Genomic DNA, 26455 nt, shown 5'->3' with positions numbered 1-26455 from the left:
GATCTCTCTTACATAAAGAAATCAGGGCCGCTTCCAGGTCGTCGACTCCTCGGCTCGAGTCATTCATCTACGGCACCAAATCTGTGGTGGGTGTTCTTGTTCGCTCGCGGCGGTGGAGAAAGGGAAGGAGAAGCGGAAACCAAGGGGGAATTCGACCATTCGAGGGCAGGAGGTTTCTTCTACGCTAGGGTTTTCTGTGGGAGAAAAGTGCAAGGCCGTCTGCGTGCTTGGGATTCAGGTTTTGTTTCCGATTTCGGAGGCATTTTAACGCGCTCTTTGTCGATTTTGTTTCGCTTCCGTGAAATCTGATTCCGGCCTTTCGGTCCGCTCCGGTGTAGGGTCTTATATCCGACGCGGAGCGCAATCAGAACTTGAATTTGGTTTCGTCCTCAGTGCTGGTTGTTTCGTATTGGCTGGTAGTTGAAGAAAACGGCGCCTCTGTGGAAGAAAGGTTCATATAGGGTTTCTTTGTTCCTTACTGTATTCTTATGGTTCCTGCTCTTTGTTAGTTGTTTGCATTGAGTGCTGCCTTTGGATACGTGTTGAATCGGGGAGCTGGTTGGAAGTTAGGGTTTTTCGTGATTGTCTAGAAGGAATTTGGTGCTACGTGGATACGTTCAAGCTATTCCGATCCCAATTGGAAAGCTGACTATTTTTGTGTCGGGTTGTTCGTGCTGCTGTGTGCAGTGGTTCTGCCTATTATTTTAAGGCTGAAGCCATTTTTTTGTTCAGCGTCGCCAAATTGCAGAAATTATTTGAAGCAGTGTATGGTAATTTTTTTCTTTCGTGGGTTGGAGCGTTGTCTTAGTATTGGAGGAGATTTATTCTGTCCGTAATCCTGGAGTGGCTGAGATAGCTATTTGTATTAGATCTTAATGACTCAGACTGTTGCCAAAGAGTGTTCTTGGTCCCGGGGGAAGGTTTCTAAGAAGGTCTCTGGGGATATTTCACTAACATTGATGGAGAAAACACACAAATTACCTAGGGTTTACTCTTCAGATTTTATCCCAGACAACAGGCATGTAGTAGAGGCTGTTGGTGAATCTGAAGGATTTGCTAGCCTTGGGCATGTTGGCTCAGAAGATTCATGTGCGCCAAACAGAAGGTGCATGAGCTTGAATGCAGAGAAGTGCGATGGTTTCTTTGTGCCCATACAAGTTATCGCATTGTCAAAGATGTCAGGTATTGAAAGAAAGGATTTGGAGATGAGGCTTAGGAGGGAGCTTGAACAGGTTCAAAGGTTTCAGAAGAAAATGCTTTCAAGCACCACATTGATGTCAAATGGAGCTGCAGTGTCTTCATCCTGTGACCCACTTGCAAAGAAGCATGATATTGCATATCAGAATGTTTCTCAGTTAAAACGTGGTGCAAGTGGTAGGTTTGAGTCTACCAAGCAGACTCCAGCACCAGCATCAGTTGCTGTGCTGATGAAACAATGTGAAACACTTCTCAAACGCCTGATGGGACATCAGTATGGTTGGGTCTTCAATAAACCTGTTGATGTGGTGAAGTTGAATATTCCAGATTATTTCACTGTTATAAAACACCCGATGGATTTGGGGACCATTCAGTCCAATCTAGCATCAGGTTTTTACACTAGTCCTCTGGATTTTGCATCTGATGTGAGGCTTACTTTCTCTAATGCAACTACATACAATCCACCTGGTAATGATGTTCATGTCATGGCTGATGCCATGAGCAAGCTCTTTGAAATGAGATGGAAGCCTATTGAGAAGAAGCTGATTGTTGCTTTTGGTGATACAAAAATAGAAACTGGAATTGCCAAGGCTTTAACAGAATCTAAGAAGAGGAAAATTCATCAGGAGGACCATAAAAATACCGTGCTTGATAGCAAGGCAAAGATGACAGATGATGAGAAGCTGAGTCTAAGTAGGCGTTTGTCGTTGATTCCTGAGTTACCGCAACATATTGTTGATTTCTTGAAGCAGCATACTGACAACGCAAACGAGAGTACGGAGGATGAGATTGAAATTGATTTTGATTCTCTTAGTGTTGACACCTTATTTGAGTTGAAGAAACTCTTGGATGACTACTCAAAACAAAATCATTCAGTTCATCAAGCAAAGGCCGAGACTTGTGAAATGGAGGTAGTTTCTCTGTATGATTTCGATATTTGAGTATCCACAGCCATTTTGCATTTGTAAGCAAGTTTTTCGTGTATTTACAGATTCTCAATGAATCTGGACTGAGCAATTCCTCTATGCATCCTTGCAAAGGTTAGACCCTTTCTTGGAATGATGGTGGCTATGTTTCTTACTTGAACAATTTAAGCTTGAAATCTTTTGTTCATATCAATATGGTTCCAGGAAATGAACCTGTTGATGAGGATGAGGATGTTGATATTGGTGGTAATGATCCTCCAACCACAAGCTATTTTCCTGTTGATGGAATTAATAATGCAGTCCCTAGAAGTAGTAGGGTTAGTAGCTCAAGTAGTTCAAGCAGCGAATCTGGATCATCTTCCAGTGGTTAGTGCTTGTTCATACCTTTTTTTCAGCTAACAATAAGTTCTTGTTTGTGCCTATTTATATCATTTTCCTTGTTTTGTGCTTGTTTATATCTTCTTTAAGCTAATAATCAGTTCTTTCATTTTGCTTTCTATGGTCCATTTCTAGTACGCAAGTCACAATAGTTGAACACAAAAGGTCTCTTTATTCTCATTATTATTTTCTACATAACTTTGATATTCATACTGCATTTATATTACTTTTTTTAGCTGGACGATTTACATACATACCTCTAAATTTTTATGTAATTATATATTTAACACCAAAACTTTAAATTTTACTTGCATAATTCCACCTGACATATTCATGAAAAGGTGTATTTAACTTTTTAAAGGTTAAAATGATGTTATTTTTGATGTGATATGAAGGATTTGGGTGACGTAAATACAAAAAACAAATTTTAGCTTTTAGATATGTTAATTCAGAGGAATTGGGTGCTATGTATGTAAATTCCCCATCCTAGCACTGAACAAAATTTAATGATAAGTGTCAGACTTCTCTGCACATAGATTGATTAGCAATACTATTTTTTGGAACCAATGTTGATTTTGATTTATGATAAGAACTATCGCTATCTAATGGAAAATTTACCATTTAATTGAAGGAGTAAATAAGCATGCTTGAGTTTGTTCATTCACACACATTCACATTTGTACTTGTACGGCTATTTGTTCTTGCTATTTTGTGAATGGATAAATTAATATTGCTTGTGTGGTTGCTTGTTTTTCGGAAGTAATCAAATGGATTCATTGTATTTGTTGATAATACATTATAAAATTGTCCCACCCCAGCTAACCTTACTCTTGGGGGTCAACGCGATACGACAGAGGCGGGTGACTAGCTCAGGCAAAATTCTTACCAACACTCGTCATGACTTGGATAATTAAGACCTGGTGAATAATAAGGTAATCTAATTGAATTGCCACAAACACACATAATACTTTTCAGTTCATAATTCGATCATATTTTCATATATGTGGAAGTGTGAAAATCTTATCACCAAAATATATCTACAAAGCTACTAAAATTAATATAATAAAAATACATACCCAAAAGTTTGCACAATCTTAAAACTATACAATGCAAAAACTATATAATATCACACCTGATAACTTGACATGATGTTATTTACCCATCATTGAACATCAACTATGTAAAAGAGTGAACTACAAGCTCAACAAAATAATCAAGGCTAAATGAATATTTTATAAACGAAAAAAAAACATACATGATCTTTTATAGCTCTTATTAATTATAGTAGAATGTATTGCAACATGCTTTAATCATATAAAAACATCTAAAGAAAAATGTGAAATGCTGTAAATCCTAACAATTGTATAAGATGTGTTTCATTCATTCATTTGCAATCATAGGCATATTCATAAGAATTTCCTAATCAATAACTTTAATCATAGTAATGTCACTTGTAATTGTATAAGTTTTGTCTACTTTCATATTATTTTATGACATTAGGTTGTCATTTAGCTTGAAAACTAAATTAACTATTGATAAATGTTGGACATCTCTCAACGTAACAATTATTAATAGTCTCTCTAGTATTAACGGTTCAGAGGTTTCCATTCCCGTTTGTTCCCAAAAGTTTTCAGATATGTTTTTGTTTGAATACCAAAAGTCGAGATTTCCGTCATTTTATATCATCCGTACTTTCAAGCATTTATATGATAGTTTACCTATCATTACACTTATAAGTTTCCTATAATCTGAACCTGTAACAAATATTTATTATGGAAAAACTGTATATCGTATGCATAAATCACATGATAGAAATTATTGCAAATGAAGATTTCATAAACATGCTCATAATATCAATATAATAAGAAAATAGTACTATTATCAATGTCAATTCAAGCTGACGTTCATGTAACTTGTGCATATGTTTGAGAATATACAAAAAGTTTTAATGCATTCATATATCAAAAGAAATCATATATAAATCATACATAAAATTTATATTTTTAATTTAACACAAGGTTATTTCATTTGAATCGATAGAACAGCCTTACGACAAGTTTACTCATGCTCGCCTCGAGCATGTCACATAGAATAAACCATCCGGAATCATAAACCCCTTGGGATTTCCATGATATTTTTACTTGTCTTGATTTAATCCTAAATATGAATCATTTGGTATTACTTACCTCGAAAGAATATTCCTAAATTACCTCCTCCTCGATATCTTTCTATTCCTTTCTTCCTTCCCTTTCCCATTGTTTTTCTGCCTTGCCTTCCTGGTAATTGTCCCTCCAAAGCAATAAACCAAAGTTCATAGTTTTCTATCACTTATTTGCCATTCCCTGGAGTGGTAGGGAAAGCCAAAGCATTTTAGCTCATGGAAGAGATTGCAAGTTTAAATAACATGAAAGTGCAGTTCCCTCGTATCGATTTTGCTCTGAAGCCCTGAATTGCCGCCTGCAGCTCGTGCGGATCATGGTTGCTGCCATTCGTGCGAACTAAGCATAGAGCTTACGGCAAAAGGGAATTTGGGAAAGGTGAAATGAAAGTGAGTGGGACACTTAACTTAGATTGATTAATTCCAGTCCTATTATTTCATCCCCAATTGCACGAGCAGATAAGTGCGGGGAAAGTCAACCTGATATAGTGTTGGAGATTAAGGTTTAATTAAGATTAGTTAAGGTTTTAATTAAGCTAATATTTCAAAACTTTATCTTACACATTTAAAATTCATACAGTTTTATATTAATTCGATTGATTCAATATATGGAATTTTTTAAAATTGATTTAGCCAAATTTTGGGGAATGCAAAAATTGGTGTATATTTTATAATAGCCAGACTTTTGTATTTTTTGGCCAAAATTGGGTAGTACAATACTTCTCTCTTTATAAAAATATCATTCTTAAAAGTTCTTAATTAGACAAAAAAAAAGTATTTTTATTGCATTTTTTTCTGATCATCCATGTAGCTTCTTTTGCAGGTTGTATCATTCTTAAAAGTTCTTAATTAGACAAAAAAAAGTATTTTTATTGCATTTTTTCCTGATCATCCATGTAGCTTCTTTTGCAGGTTGGTGCTTCCATTTTAGCTTGACATAATAAAGTTATTTGTTTCTTAATTTTTTAACATCAACTGTTAAAATTTTCTAAGGCTCTTCAATGTAAGTTAGATTTTTTTACACTTCTATATTTTCATGTGAAATCCTTTGATTTACATTTGAAACTCATTTCCTCAACATTGAAATATGAAATACATCATGAATATGTGACATATCATTAGTTAAAGCTAACATATAAGTAGTTGGATTGATCATTTCTATGATTTCAAAAGGACTAGTGTATCTGAGGCTCTTGCTTTTTTGACCAATTTTGGTTGTACTTTTCACTGGTCTTACTTTTAAGAATACAAAATATAATCTCAAATTCTACTATTTTGTGTCTTGGGTCATAATATTTATGTTTTCAATTCTGAGCAGTTTTCAATCTCTCTCTAATTAATCTGATTTTTTTGTGGCTTCATCAACCAATTGAAGACCTAACAATTGATGTTTTCTTACCTCCACCCAACGTAATGGAGTTCTGTATTTTCTGCCATACAATGCTTTATAAAGAGTCATTTCAATACTGGACTAATAACTATTGTTATTGGCGAACTCAATCATCGGTACATGATCTTCCCAACTGCCTCCATCTTCGAGGGCACAAAACCTCAATAAATCTTTTAATACCTAAATTATCCTTTGACTGTCCATCGGTTTGTGGATGGAAAGTTGTGCTAAGATGTAAATGTGTACCTATTTTTTTTCTAAATAACTTTCTATAATCTAGACGTGAATCTACCATCTATGTCAGAAACGTTAAACTTTGGAACAATATGCAATCTGATATCTTTTGACGTACACTCTCACCAATTTTTTAAGTGAAGCTGTCCCTTAGTTGGCAATAAATGAGCTGATTTTGTCAACCTATCAACAATTACTCGAATGATATCATGTTCTTGCCTGAATCTAGAAATTCTTATAACGAAATCTATCATAATTTTTTTCTCATTTCTATTCAGGTATATGCAATGATTGTAGCAATCCACTAGATCTCTGATGCGCATCTTTTACAATGTAATAATCTGACGTTTATACACATATTCCGCGACATCTTTCTTCATAATTGACCTCCCTAACATCAGTTTCAAATTTTTATACATTTTGGTTCGGCTTGGATAAATTGTGTACCTTGAATGATGAGCTTCATGTAAGATTCTCAGTCTTAAATTGTAATCAGCAGGTACTCAAACTTGTAGCTTGTTTTTTATATTGTCATTTTCATTTTCAGTCATATTCTCTCCTGATTGAAGTAGTTTTGAATATTCACTGTTAACTTTCGGAGTTGTTTTATTTATGTTTATTGAAGTTGGTTGCATCATTAACTGATGTAAATATCCAATATCGCTTGCTATTCTGACTTTCAACAACAAGACCATTTTTTTTTAATCAATTCTAGTTAATGAGTAACAACTAAGCTTGCCTTGCATGTGGATTTATGGTTCAAAGCATCAACAACTACATTTGCTTGACCAGGACAATAATGTATATCTAGATCGATAAGCTCTTGCAATCTTCTCTGCATGAAATTCAGCTTTTTAGGTAAGAATGCATTTCAAACTCTGATAATAAATGAACACTTCACGATTCATCCCTAATTTGCTATTTGCATTGAAATCACTTCCCAAAGGCAATTATAACACTAAAGACATGAGTAAAGTGCATAATATCAACAGATAAACTAGAAGGAAACTCTTCAGAAATGAAAGAATGTGGTGCACCTGGATCAAGTAAAACTTTGTCATATTGATTTAAAATCAGAAGTATTCATGTAACCACTTCTTCAAATTCTTTAGCTTCTCGAGGGGTAATTGCAAAAAGCTCTAGCCCTCATTATTTGCTCATTTTAGCGCTTCGAACTTTTACCCTTTGCTTGAGTTGAAAGTTTTCCCAACAATTATGTTTTGCTGGACTTACTGCCTTCTAAAAAATTTTTGGCCTGCCCCCATCCGTGAAATGTTTATCATCGCTTTTGTTTTTCTGCGGAAAATCCATCTAATGATGTCCTGCATGTGCACATATGCAACATTGTCCTGAACCCAAGAAGATTGCCCAAAATGTTTTTTTTTTCCATATTTCACACAAATTGGCCTCTTCGACCGTGATTGCTTCTTCTTACTTGCAATTTAAATTACTTGCTTTGGGGTTCTTCTCCCTTTCCAAAATTTTTTTTTACTTGCTTGATTGAGGTTGTCACCACTGACGGAAGAAGTTCAGTTCATTCTCAATTCTTCTTGCCTTTTTAACAATCATTGGCAAATCACTGATTTTAAAAGGAGTCAATGGCAGCTCAACTGATTTCAGAGGCTGCTAAAAATATGACATTTCTCTTCTGAGTACTAATATAATGAGGTGCATATTTGGAAAGAGATGTGAATTCTACCTCACACTACATAACTGTCATGGACCCCTAAGTCAAGTTGAAAATTTTATCTTGTAATTCTACTCTGGCTGAAGGTAGAATAAATTAATCCTTGAATACTCTTAACAAACTCATTCCATTGAATATGTAGAAGTGGTGTCAGCTGAAATTTCTCTATTTGTTGTGCATGCCACTATCCCTCTATCTCACCTTCTAACATGAAAGTAGCTAGGATCACTCTCTTATTCTTTTGACAAATTATGCTTTTCGATCTTCAATAATCAATCTTCAACAACTGTAGGGTCACTAGCACCTTTAAATACAGAGGACTAAATGTTTGAAAAATCTTCAAAGCCGATCAACTTTTGTCTCATATTCGATTTTGTACTCGGTGCAGGTAGATGATCTTTTAATAGTAGCAATTTTAGCAACCAGTTGAGATATTAGTTGAACAATGTCTATAACTCAATCAGGTTCTTCATTTGCCAATTCTTCATATTAGTTTTGTTTGAGTCATTTTCAACTTGTATTTCTTGCTCTACTATTGGCCTTGAATGTCCCCTCAACTTTTTATGATTCTTCCTCAGACATATCTATCTTTATTGACACAATTTATTATTCAATACAATATATCATATAATATTTATGCTATGTGCATTATATCTTAAACCATATGAGTTACCCGTCCCAAATCAGTTAATCAATAGTTATGTATAAAGCAATTCATATTTTAATCTCATCATCTTTTCAATTCAAGCACGTTTACATTGTTCTTTTTATCCAATAACCTTGATCTAATATCACTTCCTGTTACACCCTAATTGACTCCTACCTTTTAGGATCAATCGTGATGCAACAAAGACAAACGACTCAATCAGACTAAATTCTCATCATCAGTCATCTTGACTTGCATAATCAGGATTTAATGAGTAATAAAACAGTCAAACTTAATCACTGCAAACATATATAATGTATTTCAGTTCACAAATTCATATTTTTTTATATATTTGGAAGTGTGAAAATTATGTCATCTAAATGTATATATAGAGCCGCTAAAATCAATACAATAAGAAGAACGTACCCAAAAGTTTATAGAACCTCCAAAATTATGCAATGCAAAAGATGGACAACATCACACCTAACCATTTGCCCCGATGCACCTTACCCCTTCCTAAAAATCAACTATGTAAAAGTTGAGCTACAAGCTCAGCAAAATAACAAAAGCTAAAGAAAATTTCTATAAAAGGGAAGAAAAACAACGTGCATATGATAATATTTAGCTCATACTCTTGACAGTATAATATATCATAATATGCTTTAATCATGTAAAATATCTAAATAAAGACATGAAATGCAATAAATCAATAATAGTTGTATAAAAAATGTGTTTCATCTATTCATTTGAAATTATGGGCATATCTATAAGAATTTCCTAATCAACCACTATAATAAAAAAGAATGTTAGTTGCAATTTTATATGTTTTGACTACTTTCATGTCATTGGGTTGTCATCCAACCCGAAAACTAAATTAACTGTTGATAAAGGTTGAACCCCTCCCAACAAAAATTAGGAATCTCATGGTTTCCTATCATCCCTACTTACAAATATTGATGTAATAGTCTACTTATTATTACACTACGATATTCTTGTAATCATAAATTCCGTAACAAACATTCATTATAGGCAAATCATAAATTATATGCATAAACAACATGATAGAAATACCTACAGCGAAGAGTTCATAAACATGTTCATCATATCAACACATTAAATTATAATTTTATCAGTGTCAATTGAAGCTGGTATTCATGTAACATGTGCATGCATTTGACAATATAAAAAAAATTCTAATGTATTCATATGCCAAAAGAAATTATATAAAAATGCCACAAAATATTATTATTCTTAAATTAATACAGGATTATTTCACCTGAATCGATGGAGCAGCTACCTGAGTTTTCTCAAGCTCGCCTCGAGCTTGCCGCCTATAATAAACCACCTGGGATCATAAACCTTTTTAGATTTTCATGAAATTCTTTCTTATGTCTTGATTTAATCTCAAATAGGGAGCACTTGCTATTACTTGGAAGAATTTTCGTGCAAGATATCCCCTCTGATACCTTTTCCTTTCCTCCTCTCTCCTACCACTTTTCTTTCCTGCCTTTCCTGCTAACTGTCCTTTTGAAATCACAAACCAAAGTTTGGAGTTTCGGATCACTTTTCTGCTTTTCCCTGGAGAGATAGGCACAGCCAAAGCATTTCAGCCTTTGGAAAATTGTGGAAAAGGATTGTAAGGAGGGAGAATAATGTTCCAAATAGCATGAAAGTGCTGTTCCCTCTTTATCGATTTCTCATCAGAATCCCGAATCAACACCTGCGGCTTACTGTGGGTCGTGCAGCTGCTGCAGTTTGCGTGAATTGATCGGAGAGCTTACATAAAAGGGGGATTTGGGAGAGGGAAAATGAAGGGGTGCAACACTTAATAACTTTGATCCCATTAATCCCAGTCTTACGGTTTCATCCCACCATTACATGCCTAGATAAGTGGGAGGAAAGCCAACTGGCTACAGTTAAATGTAGGATAAAGGATTAATTAAGACTGATTAAGGTTTTAATTGTGCTAATATTTCAAAATTTTATCTCTTCTCATACATTTAAAATTCATACAGTGTTATATATCAATTTGATCGATTGAACATATAAAATTTTATGAAATTGATTCTATCAAATTTCGGTATAAAATTTTATGAAATTGATTCTATCAAATTTCGGGCAATGCAAAAATTGGGATATATTTTGCAATAGCCAAAATTTTACCTGATTTGGCATTCTGGGTATTACAAAATATTGTCAATCTTAACAATTTTTTTTTACTATTTGCCCCCGTTGGCATAATTTGATAGTGTTTCTTGTTTCCTTTTTTCCTTTTTTTTGCTAATAAAATTAAGTAAATTACCTTAATTTAAACATTGATTATCAAGGGAAATATCAACTAGGACTTTTTCGTCTTGTTTTTTGGTTAATATTTGAATAGTCTATTTAAGTGTAGGATTTGTGATCTCCTGATCTGGATAAGCCGTGTATTAGACTTTAATTTGGTTCATTGAACATATTGAAAATTTCAAAAAGATTACCATTCCGTGAAATCTCAGAAGAATATGGTTCGGTTAAGTTCACATATTGATTTATAGCCAAATTTTAGTGGCATTTGTAAACCACTGCCTCATGTTTGATGGTTGTGGAAGTCTATCAGCATTCTTTTTTTGTTATGTGTTAGAACAGCAGAGTCCTTGGTCATTTATATTATAACATACAATAACAACTATTTCGTTCAAGATTTATCTTTTATAAGCATCTTTGTCTTCATTAATAGTCACCAAATTCCATTTACCATTTATAATATCCATTCGCTTAGTTTAGTACTCGCACATTTAAAAATTAAAAATAGTTTAAATTTTAAAATAAATATTGAAGTAGGGTTAATAAACATTTAATTTTTCATTTTCTGAATTTCAATATATATATATATATATATATATTTGTTATATATATATATATTGTGTGTGCTCTAATCAAGTACACCGATTATTGAAAACTAATCCTAATTAGTCCCCCATTCAAAAACACTTTAATTTAATGAAAATGCTCCACTGAATTAGCATTTTCATCACATTAAATAGTGTTTTTGAATGGGGGAGTAATTGGGATCAATTTTAGATGGTCGGTGGAGTAAATTGGAGCCATTTTAAACCCTATGACTACATTCATTACTCTCTATTTATACTTTTTTTTAAATATGAAATGTAAGTTTTGACATAAAATTAAAATCAATTTGATACTTTATTATACTGGTTCTAATAAGTCAAGTTCCTAAAGTATGTAAAATTAAATGAAAATTTACGGAATTGGGTAGGAATGAGAGTGTTTTAATTATATAGAATAATTAATATGAAGTTGAACATAATCATTGGGGCATAACAAATATATAAATTTGAAGCATCAAGAGTGAAGTTGCTGAGGATGTAGTAGCAAATAAAAAATGATGACATTATAGAGAAAAGGTATGATCATGATACTTGATTTAAAATTGAGCAAAATAAATAGTATCCAATAGATATCCATAAAAAATATTGTCATTAGTGAAAGAAAAGAAAAAAGCTTGTAAGGTGTGAATAATAGGGGCATACATCATTTTGATGAAATTGAAAAATTGAACATATATAATTTGGTTAATTTGGATCTGTTATTAATTGTAATTTTGGCTTTCTTAGGTTTTGTTTATTAGTTTATTTTTTGTACTTTCGTACAACCAATCAAACAAAAATCATCTTGTGTTAATTTTTTCAAATATTAAGTTAATATTATTTCTGTGATAGGGTTGGTGTAGCTCCAGTGGCGGACAAGATTAGAGAGAGTCATCTTAGATGATTTGGTTACATTAAATTTTGACCGACCAAGGATCCGGTTAAGAGAGTAGATGTTTTAGATTCGACTTATAATAAAAAAGATAGAGGTAGATCTAAAAACACTTGGGCGTATTGTATAAAAAATGATCTTAATCTATTCGAATTAAATAAAAGTATGTAACTCAATAGGGCACAATAGGGCACAATGTGGATAAAAAGGATTCATGTAGCCAACCCCACTTAGTGGGATAAAGGCTTGTTGTTGTTGTTGTTGTTGTATTAATTTAATAAAGCGATATAAATAAGCAAGTTATAAAAAACCAACATAGATATACATAGATATTATTTATTTTTGATGCCATAATTATAGGTTTTAACAAATATTACTTGGTATTCTTCCTATTATATGTTATTCAAGCTAAAAATAGAATGTTTATTTTTCTAGTTAATTATATTCTAGTTCATCCCAAATCAAGCTGATTTGTTTGGTTTGGTTTTGTTTGATTTAAAAGTAGTTTGTTGATTCCGTTTATGAATTTAACATTTGAAATCAGTTGATTTAACTATTTCATAAACTCAATTATTCAAACTGACCAGCACACTCCCATCAAAGAATAATGGAGGCGTTGCGGATGTAATTGTCAATGTGGGGTCATGAAATCATAATTATGGTTCCCATTGATAATTGTTTTTCCGATTATGTCCCTTTCGCTTCTATCATAGAAAACACAAGCATTGGGAACCTAAGAGTTGCAATCGAGGTTAAAGTAAGGATGGACATATGGATTTAAACTATATGAGTTGTTGTCATATATTAAGGTTATGAAGGAATTTTAAAGGGTTTGATTTGATGATGGGATTATTGAAAGGCTGTAATATATGGATTATGATTATATATTTTAATGAAAAGATTTTGAAAGAACAAGGGTTTAATTAAGTGGAAGGCCAGGATTCATTATTAGATTTATTAAATTGTGTGTGTGTGTGTGTGTGTGTTTGTAATTGATTATAAAATGTAAAGATAATTTTGAATCCAGACAAGAAGTATGCTCCAAAATGTTTCAATCTCTCTTAAATATGCCCGTGGTTCATAAGAAAAATTAAACGATTTCTTTTGCATGTAAATAATATTTAAACATTGACACTTACTGTAAAATCATCTTCACATGAAATGTTTTTCAAAATGACTTAAAAAATGTCATGGGCTATAAACATTAACGGATCAAAAATATCCAGAAATTGCAAAAAGCCATTAAAACTTTATAAACTTTCTTAATTATCCCCAAAAATAATGTTCATCTATTTAAATGCAGCTAACTTTACCGAGAAATATTGAGTTAGATCTACAACAGCTATGATTGAACAAGTTAACACGACAACCAACCTCAACCAGGGTTCACTTGTCATCCAGGATGATAAATTTTTACCAAGAAACGACACATTTGAACACCAATATGCTGACCTTGCTGAGCTGACTCTTCTCAGTTGGGAGTCTAAGATCATCCTTGTTGTACTGTTAGTGAAAATTAAAAAGCATGTTTAGGAGAGATCGAAAAGCAGAGTGAGGAATGTCATGAACGTGAAGATTTTCATGATACAAATGAATGCATGAATCCAGCTTTAGATATATCTATTAGATGATAGTCAATTTGGTTAACATGTAGAGTCTGCAATGCATATGTTGTCACTCATAAGTCTTTCATTAGAGAGGTAGTGAAATGTCAATCACAAACTTCAAGATTCTATCTTTATACCATAGCTTTGAGAAGAAGGCACTATAGGGTCAATTGTCAAGTTTCTATGTAGTAAAGACGTTAATTGCAATGAATCGTCATTTTGGATGACTGTTCTCCCCAGTATTTGACGTGGGAATCTCAATGGGGAGCTACTAAAACCTTTAAATAATGATACTTAATAAAAAAGACACAAGTTTACGATGATAAATACATGCGATAAGAACAATAGGCATAATAGATTACCCTGAGAATTGAATTCCAATTTTATTCAAGGGGTCAAAAGAAAGGAATAGATTAGAGGGCAAGCTTAAATACCCGTTCTGGTGTTTGGTAAATTAGAAATACCATGGAGTTCTTTACTGATGAAAATAAGCAAATTGATGAATAGTTTAACAGAAATAACCTAGAAGGTACTCACGACATGAATCTTGTCATGTTGATAGTAGTTTCAGAGGTAAAAAAAAAAGAACAAAATTTCAATTTAAAACCGAAATTGTTCTAACTTTCGAGGGGAGTGCTATGGAAAAATGAACTAAAATAGCAATCTACGCACAAATATATGTGGAAGCATCCTTGTGATGGCTGGGGAACATCAATTCCAGACCCTTGTATGTGAAATAATTTAGAAGTACGCCACAGCACTACATAACAAAAGATAGTACGATATTACCAAGTCCACATGCAAATAACCGTGAGCAATCATAAGGAAAGGCCCTATCTAAAGAAATTTAAATTCCAAATTCTGCCACTTATTCCAATTAAAATTGAATAAAGGTAAACAAAATGAAATGAAATGGTAAATTACAAAATATTTTAATTAGAAATCATAAAAAACGGAATGGTGCAAGAAGGTAAGGATTATCTAAACACAAGGAGATGATGTGTTTGGAGTGGAACATAGACCTTGAAGCTAAAGAGATGGCCGATGTGCAATGGGCTTTTGTAAGGAGTGAAGGGATTTTTTACCTTGAACCCAAACAATATATAGAGATTAAAGACGTGTGGAGCAGTGCTTTGTGGTGAAGGAATTTGAATGAGTTTTTAGAAATATTGAAAATGATGGTAGAGATTACATGAATGGCTGAGAGATCATTGAACAGAAGAACCCAAATGAGGCAGATGAAATGAAGGGGTTTTCAGAAATAGAGAAATCAAATAATAGAGATTAAATGAAAGCTGGAGAGGTTATTAACTGGAAGAATCCGAATTAGGGCATATGAATTTGAAAAGGTTTCATATAATTAGAGTAGAAATGAAATAAATGGTCGAGATTTGTTTTTACTGATAGAAATGTAAGGCTAGGATTTAATATAAGGAGAAACACAAGCTACCTCAAGAATATTTGTACATATATTGCTGGTGAGTAGTCTACAGTGTTTTGGTTTGGTTGCTCTCCTTTTTTTTTTCAAATTTATTTTTTTCAATTCATCGCTCTCAATAAGGAAAAAGTAGATGTTATCTACAACTCTGACACTTTAATAATTACTAACAGTGGCATTTCCCGTGACCTTTGTGTTGCTTAAGGGCTTTTGGTTCCTATTTAGTTGTGTTCTATAGTTCACTTCAAGCTCCCAAGTTTGAGAGCTCTAATTTGAACTTTTGTACCGATCCTTTTTCTCCTCTGATCAGTGTTGGGTCGAAGAATTGGAGAACTATGAAAACAAGGTGATGTTGTAACCTGTTTTAGTAATGAAGTGGAGTGGTCTGAAGCTATCCACTTTGTTGTTTTCTAAATAGTTTAGCTATTCTAGAAGTGTCCATCTAGATTTATGATTAAGAATGGTCTGAATATATTCTTTTTCTAAATTGTAATCTGGCTCTTTATTTGTTTGTACGTATTCTCTTTTGTTACGACGTTGTTTTACTCTCTTTGACCTACTCTTCCCCTGTTTCACAACTAAACTCCCGGGTTTAGTGCCGAGCATTTTAACCTACATGCTAATCATTGTGAATGTCTATGTGGGTTTGTTTGTTTATATTTTGCACTTCCAAATGTTGTGACCTCATCTCCAGTCCCTTCGATTGATATTATTGCATAAATAGGCGGGGGCATGTTGGCATATGCTGTTTGGTTTGTTAAACTCCTTTTCTTTTTCTGAAGTAGATATAAGCATTTTTTATAGCAATGAGTCATGCTGCGTTCATGATAGATGTATATTTTTCTCTTGCTTGGCTTGTGAGGTATATGCAATCATTGTGGAATATGGCTGTGGCGATGAATCTTAACCTTGTTCAAAGTTCTATAAATTATTGGCTTCTTCGTTCATGAATTTTTTTTATATTCTTCATTATATGAAAGGATGTTAATTATCAGCTTGAAATTCTGGTTGTCTAACTGAACATTTTTGTAAACTGAATCAAGTTAAACAAATCCAACTGAGGCCAGCTTAATTGTATTTATCGATTGTTGATTTGGAGTTTGCACATCTTTGGCTATTTTATCTATATGCATATTTATTTAATTCTTTGTTGTTTATTTACTTTAAGTTTAAAACTTGACACTGCTAGCAAGTTGCATAAATTATGATAAAAATTGCAAGCTAGAATAAAATGCATCAAATCATTGCACAATCGAATGGTGGTGTGCTTTGGTTTGGTAATTGGTGGTATTAATGATGAATAAACTACTAATTTACATGATAAGTGTTAAACAAATCACTTTATTCCATGTCATTTCTAGTTTCCGAAATAGAATTGACTCAATTATTGGACATGCAATTGCAATGAATAAAATAAATTAAGGCCATAACGTTCAAAAGGACTTCAATGAATTTAGCAAATATATAGCACAATTGAGTCGTGCAAATCTTGTGCTCTGTATCGCATCTTGTTATATGGCAGTGGTACCTTTGGATTCTAACTTTCTGCCAAGGATTTTAATTTGAGTTAAACTGTGTGCACCTTAATGTCTAATGGTGCAAAACTTGTCCAGAGCCATCTAAGTTATTATAAGACATTGATGAACAATTTTAAATTCTATTTGGACCGGACAGGTTTCAGTGTTGTATTTTTAATCCTTTGTTTTAAATTTGTTTGAAAAGAAAGGGCCATAATGTGAAGTTAGCATAAATAAGCTAAAACACATACAATTAACCCACCCATTTTTGTTATGAAGGTATGTGAGATTTTTTTTTAGTTGTTTCCCCAAGTAATCTGAATTAATTAAAAAAAAAAACGAACATACAACATGCTATAGTTGGATATCGATGCAAGCTTAGCTTAATCGGGTTTGATTGGTTCAACTTGGGGGCATGATACTTATAAATTTTTTTACTGTAGCTTTAAGTTGGGCATATGGAGTGGTATCAAAAGGGGAGCAAGGCTTTTAGTGAGTACCAGGCTCTAAATATATTTTTGCACATCAAAAGGGGAATGCATTTGGTGTGTGAAGGCACTTTTGAATTTTTCTAAAACTCTTCTCAACTCATACCTTCTATGAACACAAATATGATCAATCAAACTGTAAACACAGGGCATGAAGGTTGTGCAATAAGAGTAATGCTAATATTTGAGTGTTCGAGTGTCAATTTTAATGAAAATGATTTCACACTATATGATGTTGGCATCCAAACTAGGAAACAAGTAAATTGATCCTACAATTGCAACCAAGTGTTCAATGTTGAATGCACATAAAATATAATTAAATTTTTTAGTATGTAGTATTAAGCACAATGAAATTAATTAACTCAACCACACAAACTTGTGATCTTTTAATTCACCAAACAAGAAGCCAAATGGAGTCTGTTTTGACAGAGTTAAGATGACGATTGCTAATATATAAAAGGATAAGTATGAAGAGAATAATTATAACTCCTGAATAAGAACATTTACTAAAAAATTACTTGTGAAGTACTTTGGGTCTGTTTGGTGCAGCTGCAGCTTATCTAGCTTATCCAGATAAGTAGCTTATCCTGATAAGCTGCTGATCAGCACCTGATCTGAATAAATTGTCTGACTGTTTGGTTTGAGTGTTTAGAAAACAACTGATTTATAATTGTTTGTGAATAAATGACGATTCTGCCTCTGAACTGAATAAGTTGTTAAGCTGCTTGGTTTCTGCGGTTTGAAAACAACTGATTTGCATATATGGAGAGGGAGAACATCTCCATATATAAGAACAAAATTCTTAATTCTTATCAGAGTGGCAAAGAATATCATTTCTTTCAATTATAGGAGGTACAAAACCAAAATAAGAACTCGAGAAAATCTCATTCTGCAAGATAAATAGTACTATCAGAAGTTTAACAATAAAAATGTGCTGTAATGAAATTTCCAGCAATAAGAGCTCATTGCTGAGAAGAAAAAGGAGAGACAAATGCTCAGATTCATCTTTGAACCCTCAAAGCCAAAAGCCATCCAAGATGTTCTCTACATACATTCCACATAATTCTATGGATGGATTGATGCATATATGGAGAGGGAGAGAGGAAGATTGACATACATAGCACTCAATTCATATGTATTTACACATCTTAACACCTAATATTCAATCTACTTTTCATTAAAAAAATGAAATATTAGTATTTTTTGTGATGTGAAAAATTCAGCTTGGAAAGTGACGGGATTTAACACTAAAATCATATTGAGACAACCTTCACACGCTCCAGCTTCTCTAATGATGATTTAGAACCAAAATCATAATTAGAACTAGTTGGGGAGGCAAAAAACAAATCGGCTCATCCAACATGCCTTCGCACGTTCCAGCTTCACAGATGGGGTAGCAGCGGCTTCCTTTGGTTTTCCTTCCAGCGACACTGGGGTAGCAGCGAGGGCTTCACTTTCCTTCCTAGGGCACCGATCGAGTAGCAGCTAGGGGGCTTCTGCTTTCCTTCCTATGGCACCGATCGGGATTAACAACGAGGGCAGCTGGGTATTTTAGCTTCGGCCGAACGCGGATCGTGGGGTTATACCCGCGATCGCGTTGTAGAGTATAAACGTTGTTTTTGCAAATACAATCAAAATGTGCGAAACAAATGCAGAGGCGGCTTTTTCAAAAATGCCGCCGCACTTATAAGCTGCCCCAAACGGGCCCTTCAACTCATGAATCAACATAAAGTGTGAATCAAGAAATGAATCACCCCAAGAAAACTTTGTGCAAGAACTTCTAGGAGATTTCTTTAGATGCGAGAGCTTGATTTTTCTTTCTTCAAAATGATTAAGCCTTTAAACTCTCTAAACTATCATATTCCTTGTTACTTTTCATATTAGTATAACTAGTATATATAGTCTTAGGAATACTCTAGTAATCCTAACAAACAACAACAAGAACTACAACAAGATTTCATCCCGCTAAATGCCGTTAATATCCTACGAAACATGGCCAAAAAATTACTCAAAAGATTCCTTTTCAATGGATCATTGGGATTATTTTTGGATAGCTTTTTCACTGCTTTTGTGGTAAGAAAAATTGTCTGCAAGAAAAATTGTTCTTTTGAATTACAGTTTTCTCATAATTTTTTTTAAAAAGTTATCTTTAAAGGTTATTTTTGAGAACACATTTGAAACTATAGTTGGGAACAAGCTTTTAAAAGCAGCATGTAGAAAAAAATTCGTTCATTTTTAACAACCAATTTAATTGCAAAAATCTATCAAGTTTAAAATCATTACGATTCCAACATTAGAGATCTAAAAAAATTTTTATCAAAAAATCAAAATGGCACAGTTTTGCACTTCTGAGAGATCTTACAAAGAAATAATTTTGATGTAAAAGTGAGAAAGAGAAAGGACTAGTAAGGATCATGAAAAATTGATAAAAAAAGGCATAGAAAATGGTTTCAAAATTGAATATTTTGATTTCTCGGTGTAACCTCTTTTAATCATCTTCTCCACATAATCCGATTGATGGAATGTCATTGTGTTCATTTATGATCTAATCCATCCAACAAGAACAGTGCACCTCATTTTTAGATAATGATCAGAGTCTTGTTGTAGGGATTACGAACTTAGACACTTTTTCATAAATCTAATTTTTTCAATGAAGATAAATCAATTTTTTTAAGAGGAAAACATGAGTTTTGCTGTAAGGATTATAAACCTTGAATACCTCTCCTTGAATATATTCTTTCGAATGGATGCAATCAATCCTATTTTTAGAGAATTGGAGCCTCAGTGAAAGGATTTTATGCATTGGACACTCATTAGATCTATTTACTGAAATGAGGGTAGTTAACACCTTTTTTGGTGGAAGATATGAACTCTGTTGTAATGATTATGAACTTTGGGCGTCAACATAATCGCAGCAATCCAAACAAGTTCAATTAACTTTATTTTTAAAGGTAGATTTGAGCTTCACCACTTGGATTAAGATTGCAGTTTTCACTTGCATTTGTTGCCTCTTTCAAATTTGGGACTCTTTTCAAGGAAAGAATCAAAACATGTCGGGGAAAGCTTTGATATATTCTAAACCCCAAGAGATGGAGTTATGGGATTTGGAGGTGAGGGGGACAATGAATCTTATGAAATATTGGGACTTTTTTTTCCAAATTTTTATATTTTAAAGTCAAAAAGTGATTACATTCTTTAAAAAAACTTAAAAAATGGGTTTTCAGGGGGGTGAAAAACATTAATGCTAGTCAACTGAGCTCCCATTTGAGTCACTTAGTCTATCAGGCGGTGGCTGATTGCCCAAGCCTGCCTTGTGCGTTTATCCACTTACTAGTTTGGACTAACTTTTTCTTTTTTGTTTTTTTTTTTTGGCTCTCTTGAGATCATTTTTGATGTTTCAACCTCAAATGTGCCATTTTTGGATATAAACAAAGTTTTCTGGGTTGTTTTAAACACCTGGAGAACTCATGGTGAATTTTTTCAATTTTTTGCCCAAAAGATGTGACAACTTTATGGAAGAGTGAAATCACACTCGAGCTGATTACTTAGTTTATGACACCAAGTCAAGTTTCATATTCACGCATAGGGAGTGGTTGCACATTTAAGTTTTTTTTAATCGAGAATTTGCATCTTAAAATTTTTTAAATTCCCGTTTGATTTTTGTACATGCAAATTTTACATGTCCAAAATTGAGGGAGCAAAGAATGTAATAAGAAAACTCACATATTTAGAATAGATTCTGAAGTAATTTGTCTAAAAAAATTCCATTATTTAAATTAGAAACTTCCATAATTTATTGTGGGACCATTTGTACTTCATTGTTAGTTGCTTATTGCTGAATGGACATGTCAATTAAATTAACCCGCTGATGTTGAATACTTTGATCCTTTTAGTTCATATAAGGCTTAATAATCATTTAAAAGTATAATTGAATGTTTCAGCAGATCATTTGAATGAACCAAAAGATCTCTACTTTTTTGTGCAATAATAGCTGAAATAAGCATTTAGATGTGCTGAATCTGATATGCCCATGTCCACTTAAATTTGATATCACTAAAGCATTTGATATCTAGATGATAATATATGATCAAGGGGTTTCCACCCATTCCAATGTTCAAATTTATGAGCTTTCCTTAATGTAGTGTGTGTGCAGAGTTTTTCTTCAATATTAAGATGATAATTTCTCCTGCCGCCGCACCATGTAACAAGTGTCAATGCTACCTAATACCAACCATGATAATGAATGTTATCATATTTGTTTTTTTAGCTAAGCACACAGGAAAGTTTCTCCTTTGAACTCTTCAATTTTTTTTCTCATAACGAGTTTCTCAAATCCTTTATCAGACTAACAAATTTGGCAAAATTTTAGGTTGATTGTAACGCACATGTGAGCCTACATGTATGTATTTTTACATAAATTTTATAATATGAAATATAGTTTGCTGATGCCAAAGCTAGATGTGAGCTCGGTGGAAATTTGAATTTGATCAATCCTTGCATGCCTTGCTACTGTTGTAACATAAAAGTATCTTTTTTCCAGTATTTTGCTCACCCTATAAATGCCACAGCTCAATTTGTAACGGGTATTTAAGATCCATGACGTACAGAAGCATATTTATCCATTAGCTTATTAGTTTTGTTAGAGCGTTGGCCTGTTATTGTGGAATGCTCTTAAAGTTTGCCCTCCCTTGTTGCACCTGCAGCTCCAATAGAAAGGAAGGATGGGGTTGAGTCAAGAGTATACTTGCCTAATTGTTTCTATTCTTTTTCTCTTTTATTTTGTGGAATTCATATTCTTTTTATTAGTTTGAGAGACTACCATGCTTTTTTCCCTCACACTATGGTATTACTTTCCCTGGCCTCTTTTCCTTTGTTTTTCATGATTATACTCTCTTGATGTTTATGTAGATTCGGATTCTAGTAGTACTTCCAGGAGTCAATCAAATATTAAAGCATCTAACTCTCTAAATTTGACCAAGGTATCTCGCTCAAACTTTCAATATTTATTGATATTTCTGCTTTGACAATTCATCATTCTGATGTTGAATCATATGTTCTGAATTTTGCTAATCTCGAACTTTACTTTTAATTTTTATTAGGGAAAGGGCCACCAGATATCTCCAAGCCGTGGAAAAGGTGGCATTGTATTTTTCTTGGCTTTCTAATTATTAATTTACTGAGCATTGCTACAGCCTAAACATCTCAGCTTTATGACCATTTCTTTGAAATTATTTTAGTGTTTTGTTGATAGTACCATTTTTTTTAGGATGATTTACATACATACCACTCAATTCTTATGTTTTTACTTATCCGGCACCTAAACTTCAATTTTTACATACATGCTATGTTACCTATGCATGAAACTATATTTCACTTTTCAAAAGTTAAAATGGTGGTATTTTTTATGTAATATGAAAAATTTTGGTTGTTTAAATTTAAAAAGTAAAGTTTTGGTGTCAAATATTTAAATATATAGGAATTGGGTGGCATGTATGTAAATGTGACTTTTTTTATATTTGGCATTATCAGCAACTATTTCGGGCAGCAGTCTAATTACATGTTCTGCGCCATTCATTCTTGATGCGTGTTTCATGCCATTCTCAACTCCCGTTTACACAATTTTCAATGCCATTTTTTCAGAAACATTGTGAGTCTGAGTTTCTCTTCTATTATTTCTGTGCTTATCTTCTTAAAATATTGCAGGGCCTGTAAGTGCAGCGCAACGTGAGCAAGGTGCCCCTCATAAGACTGAATTTGCCATGCCGTCTGGTAGCGGAGAGGGTAAGCACTTTTATAACATTGAGGAGAGAATTGCGGGGCCTCCCATGCCCTTCATATTTGACATGATTAGTTATGCTTTCTCTTCCAAAAACTTTAGGGGAGAATGCTCCATCTGAGAGGCACGTCTCCCCAGAAAAGCTCTACCGTGCAGCTTTATTGAGGAGTCGTTTTGCAGATACAATCGTTAAAGCGCATGAGAAGACCTTTGACCAGGTTGGTCATAGAAACGTAACTTTTATTATGAAATTTCTTTTTTATAACCAGAATTTTTATGGTCATAGGGCGAAAAGAAGGATCCTGAGAAACTGAGAAGGGAGAGAGAAGAACTTGAGAGGCGGCAGCGTGAGGGTATGGCATTTGGTTTGTTTGACCTTTAGTAGATTGAATAGTTTCCTGTTTTTATCTTGTCTAACATTTTTACTTACCATACAGAGAGAGCCAGGCTGCAAGCAGAAGCCAAGGCTGCGGAGGATGCTCGCAGAAGAGCTGAGGAAGAAGCTGCCGCCGAAGCAAAACGAAAACGAGAACTTGAGAGAGAAGCAGCACGGCAAGCTCTTTTGCAGGTAAATTGCATACTTCTTTTTTTCCCTGTCGTCCTTCGATTTTGTAGGATGCATCAATTTGACCCTTCACGGTGCCTTGTTTAACAGATGGAAAAGACGGTGGAGATAAATGAAGGCAACTTATTTTTGAAAGACTTAGAAATGCTTAGAACTGCTTCTGGTAAACATTTAACTGGCTCTGCTAATGAGGGGAATCCAGATCTCTCTAATGAGGGCATGGATGATTTTAAGCTTGGCGGAAGTAATCCTTTAGAACAGCTCGGCTTGTACATGAAGGCTGATGATGATGAGGAAGAAGATTGTGATGGGCCAAGTTGTATGCCTGACGTTGAAGAAGGAGAAATTGACTGAATCCAAATCTAGATTTGCACAGTCTATTTGGTAGGTGTTTTGTTTCTACGTCAAGCTATTTTTTGCATTTTCCGTTTTCATCATTGCAAGGTTTAAAATTGTGGAGTTGGGTATTGAGGCATTTTTAGTTGTGGGGTAAGGTGTAAACCTTGAGACATTTTGAAGCATAATCATTGAAATTAATAAATTATGCAAAGCTAGAACTATTGTAATAAATTTAAAATATATACTAAGAAATAACAATAATATTCTAACCCATTAATTCATTAAAAATAACATATTAACATGCTAACATAGTAAAAAAATAGCATGCTAGTATCTAAACATTAAATCATAAAACTAGATAGTTTATACAATTTATTAAAAATATGAAACTTATAATTCAAAATAACTAAAAATATGAAACTTATATTCGATATAATTAGTCTCTCTTCCGCTCTTATTGTTTTTCTTCAAAATAAGAACTTAAAATTCCCTCAATATTGGAATATCTAAACTTAAAAGTCGCCTTCACTTTTATCACTTTATGAGTTTTCATTAGAATTAACGGGAGAAAAGTGTCAAATTGTTCCCGACTATTCGAAATATATATATTGATTTTATAGTCGTTACAAATCCATGCATGATTATGATTACTTCATTTTATATATTTTAACAGAGTATTTTGTTTTTTTTTTTTTTCTGAAAGAGCTAAATTATTATAAATGTTGCTCATTATTGAATGTGAATTTCTACAAGTATATGATAACGAACAATATTTATAATATTTTTGCTCTTTCTAGAAAAAAAAGAAATCAGTCAGTCAAAACTTATAAAATGAGTTGATCATAATTATGCATAATTTTGTAACTAAAAATATATATTTTACTTCTAAAAAATATAATAAAATCAATATATAAATTTAAAGTTTTATTATCTTATCACAAAAATCAAAGTTCATGAATTTCCTTTCAATGAAATTAAAATAGGGTTAGTAGTGAGTTAAATTTACTAAAAAATTGAAAAGAAAATATATATTCCAAGAATACATGCATTTTTAATATCATAAGTATCATTTTCCGTTAGCTTTAATCGTGGGACTATTTCAACAACTATTAAATGAGTTGAAGGGCTATTTTGGCGCTAATTCAAAGTGGGATTAAAATGATCCCTTGCAAACAGTCGGGATTATTTTGGCACTTTTCTCGAATTACTGGCATAACAACTTGCTTTCTTCTCCACCTCATTCACAATTGTGTCTGTGCTCTCATTCTCATCTTCAATATCAGTCATCTTTCTCTTATCTAATGAATGATAATTAATTAGAAATTAATTCTATTATAAAGTAATGATCATATTGATAGTTGTAATTTCAATTATATCAACAGTAGTGAATAATTGGTGTTTTATTAGAGTAAGTTTACTTTCATTCAATTTAGAATATGTATGTGGCTTCGGTCTCATGCAGTAGCCAATGATGCACAAGATTTTTTGCAACTTTTATTTTTCTTAAACCGGAGACCAGTCTCATATCCCACAATTTTAAACCATGCCTTGTTGGAATCATCTAAATGAAACAATCTAGAGTTTGATATAGATATATTTTTTTAATGTCCATGGAAGAGCATCGTTGTGCAGGTTTCTAGCAGGCTTGATGAATTATGCTAAACTTCTGGCTCGGGTGGTGTTGAGGAAATCGGTATTTATTTGGTCAGAGATGCTGAATGATATAGGAGACACTGACGGCTTACATTTGAAAACTCTTTTAAGATGTATTCTGGAGTGTTTTCATATTGCCTGTTTTTGTTGGAGCTGTACAGAAGACAAATAAAACGATTTCAAAGCTTATTTCTTTCATTCTTACTCAGGGTGCTGCTGTTACTTGACCATACTTAGTTGCCTTTTTAGTTTCCAAAATGCTTCGGAATATATATATATATTTGTTTCATTTGTGATATACGGATCTGCTTTGTAAATATTAATTAGTGGCGTGGTAACATATATGTACATGCTACGATTCTCTGGTCAAAAAAGAAAATCAGTCTGGGTGGCTTTCAAGTGGAAATCAGTGTACTAAAGCAGGTACAGCACTTTTCATTAAAATGAATTATAAATAAAGAAGTGGAAATTTATATGCATGACTCACAGTTTCTATGTATTTATCTGTCTAGTAATTATATGTAAGTGCAATTAAATAAGCCCTTGCACTTTTGAATGTAACATTATAGTGTTTCTCTTTTGTTTACATGGTTCACATGGTTAGCTTTGAATGGTGTCAGTGTTGCATGACAAGCAACTCCGTGTCAGTCCACCTAGAGTGATGTGTCATCTCTCTATTGATGGGAGAATTATT

The 26455-nt window shown here is 33.2% G+C and overlaps 1 protein-coding gene across 2 annotated transcripts; it reads left to right on the top strand.

The window, feature by feature from the left end:
- On the top strand, positions 1–26206 carry LOC110033645 (transcription factor GTE8-like). Of its 2 annotated transcripts, XM_020737694.1 has the most exons (12): positions 1–2108; positions 2189–2237; positions 2328–2489; positions 22337–22407; positions 22528–22564; positions 23132–23209; positions 23307–23422; positions 23491–23557; positions 23642–23772; positions 23860–23887; positions 23972–24153; positions 25741–26206. In XM_020737694.1, exons 1-11 carry the CDS (start codon positions 876–878, stop codon positions 24121–24123), a joined length of 2124 nt encoding a protein of 707 aa, XP_020593353.1. In that variant the 5' UTR covers positions 1–875; the 3' UTR covers positions 24124–24153; positions 25741–26206. The 2 variants fall into 2 exon arrangements, with proteins under 2 accessions (XP_020593353.1, XP_020593352.1); XM_020737693.1 differs by having other exon boundaries at positions 2–2108; positions 23860–24153; positions 25741–26205.
- Positions 26207–26455: the final 249 nt, after the last annotated feature.

The sequence above is a fragment of the Phalaenopsis equestris genome, unplaced genomic scaffold (assembly GCF_001263595.1).
Source record: "Phalaenopsis equestris unplaced genomic scaffold, ASM126359v1 Scaffold001245, whole genome shotgun sequence".
Taxonomy (NCBI): domain Eukaryota; kingdom Viridiplantae; phylum Streptophyta; class Magnoliopsida; order Asparagales; family Orchidaceae; genus Phalaenopsis; species Phalaenopsis equestris.
Note: the sequence above shows the minus strand (reverse complement) of the source record. Positions and strands in the feature narration are given on the sequence as shown.

Bases quoted from the DNA above. Each gene is read 5' to 3' on its own strand.
- LOC110033645 (XM_020737693.1), top strand. From the start codon at position 876: ATGACTCAGACTGTTGCCAAAGAGTGTTCTTGGTCCCGGGGGAAGGTT. The intron at 2,238-2,327 runs GTTAGACCCTTT...ATATGGTTCCAG, and splicing joins CTCTATGCATCCTTGCAAAG to GAAATGAACCTGTTGATGAG. The intron at 2,490-22,336 runs GTTAGTGCTTGT...ATGTTTATGTAG, and splicing joins ATCTGGATCATCTTCCAGTG to ATTCGGATTCTAGTAGTACT.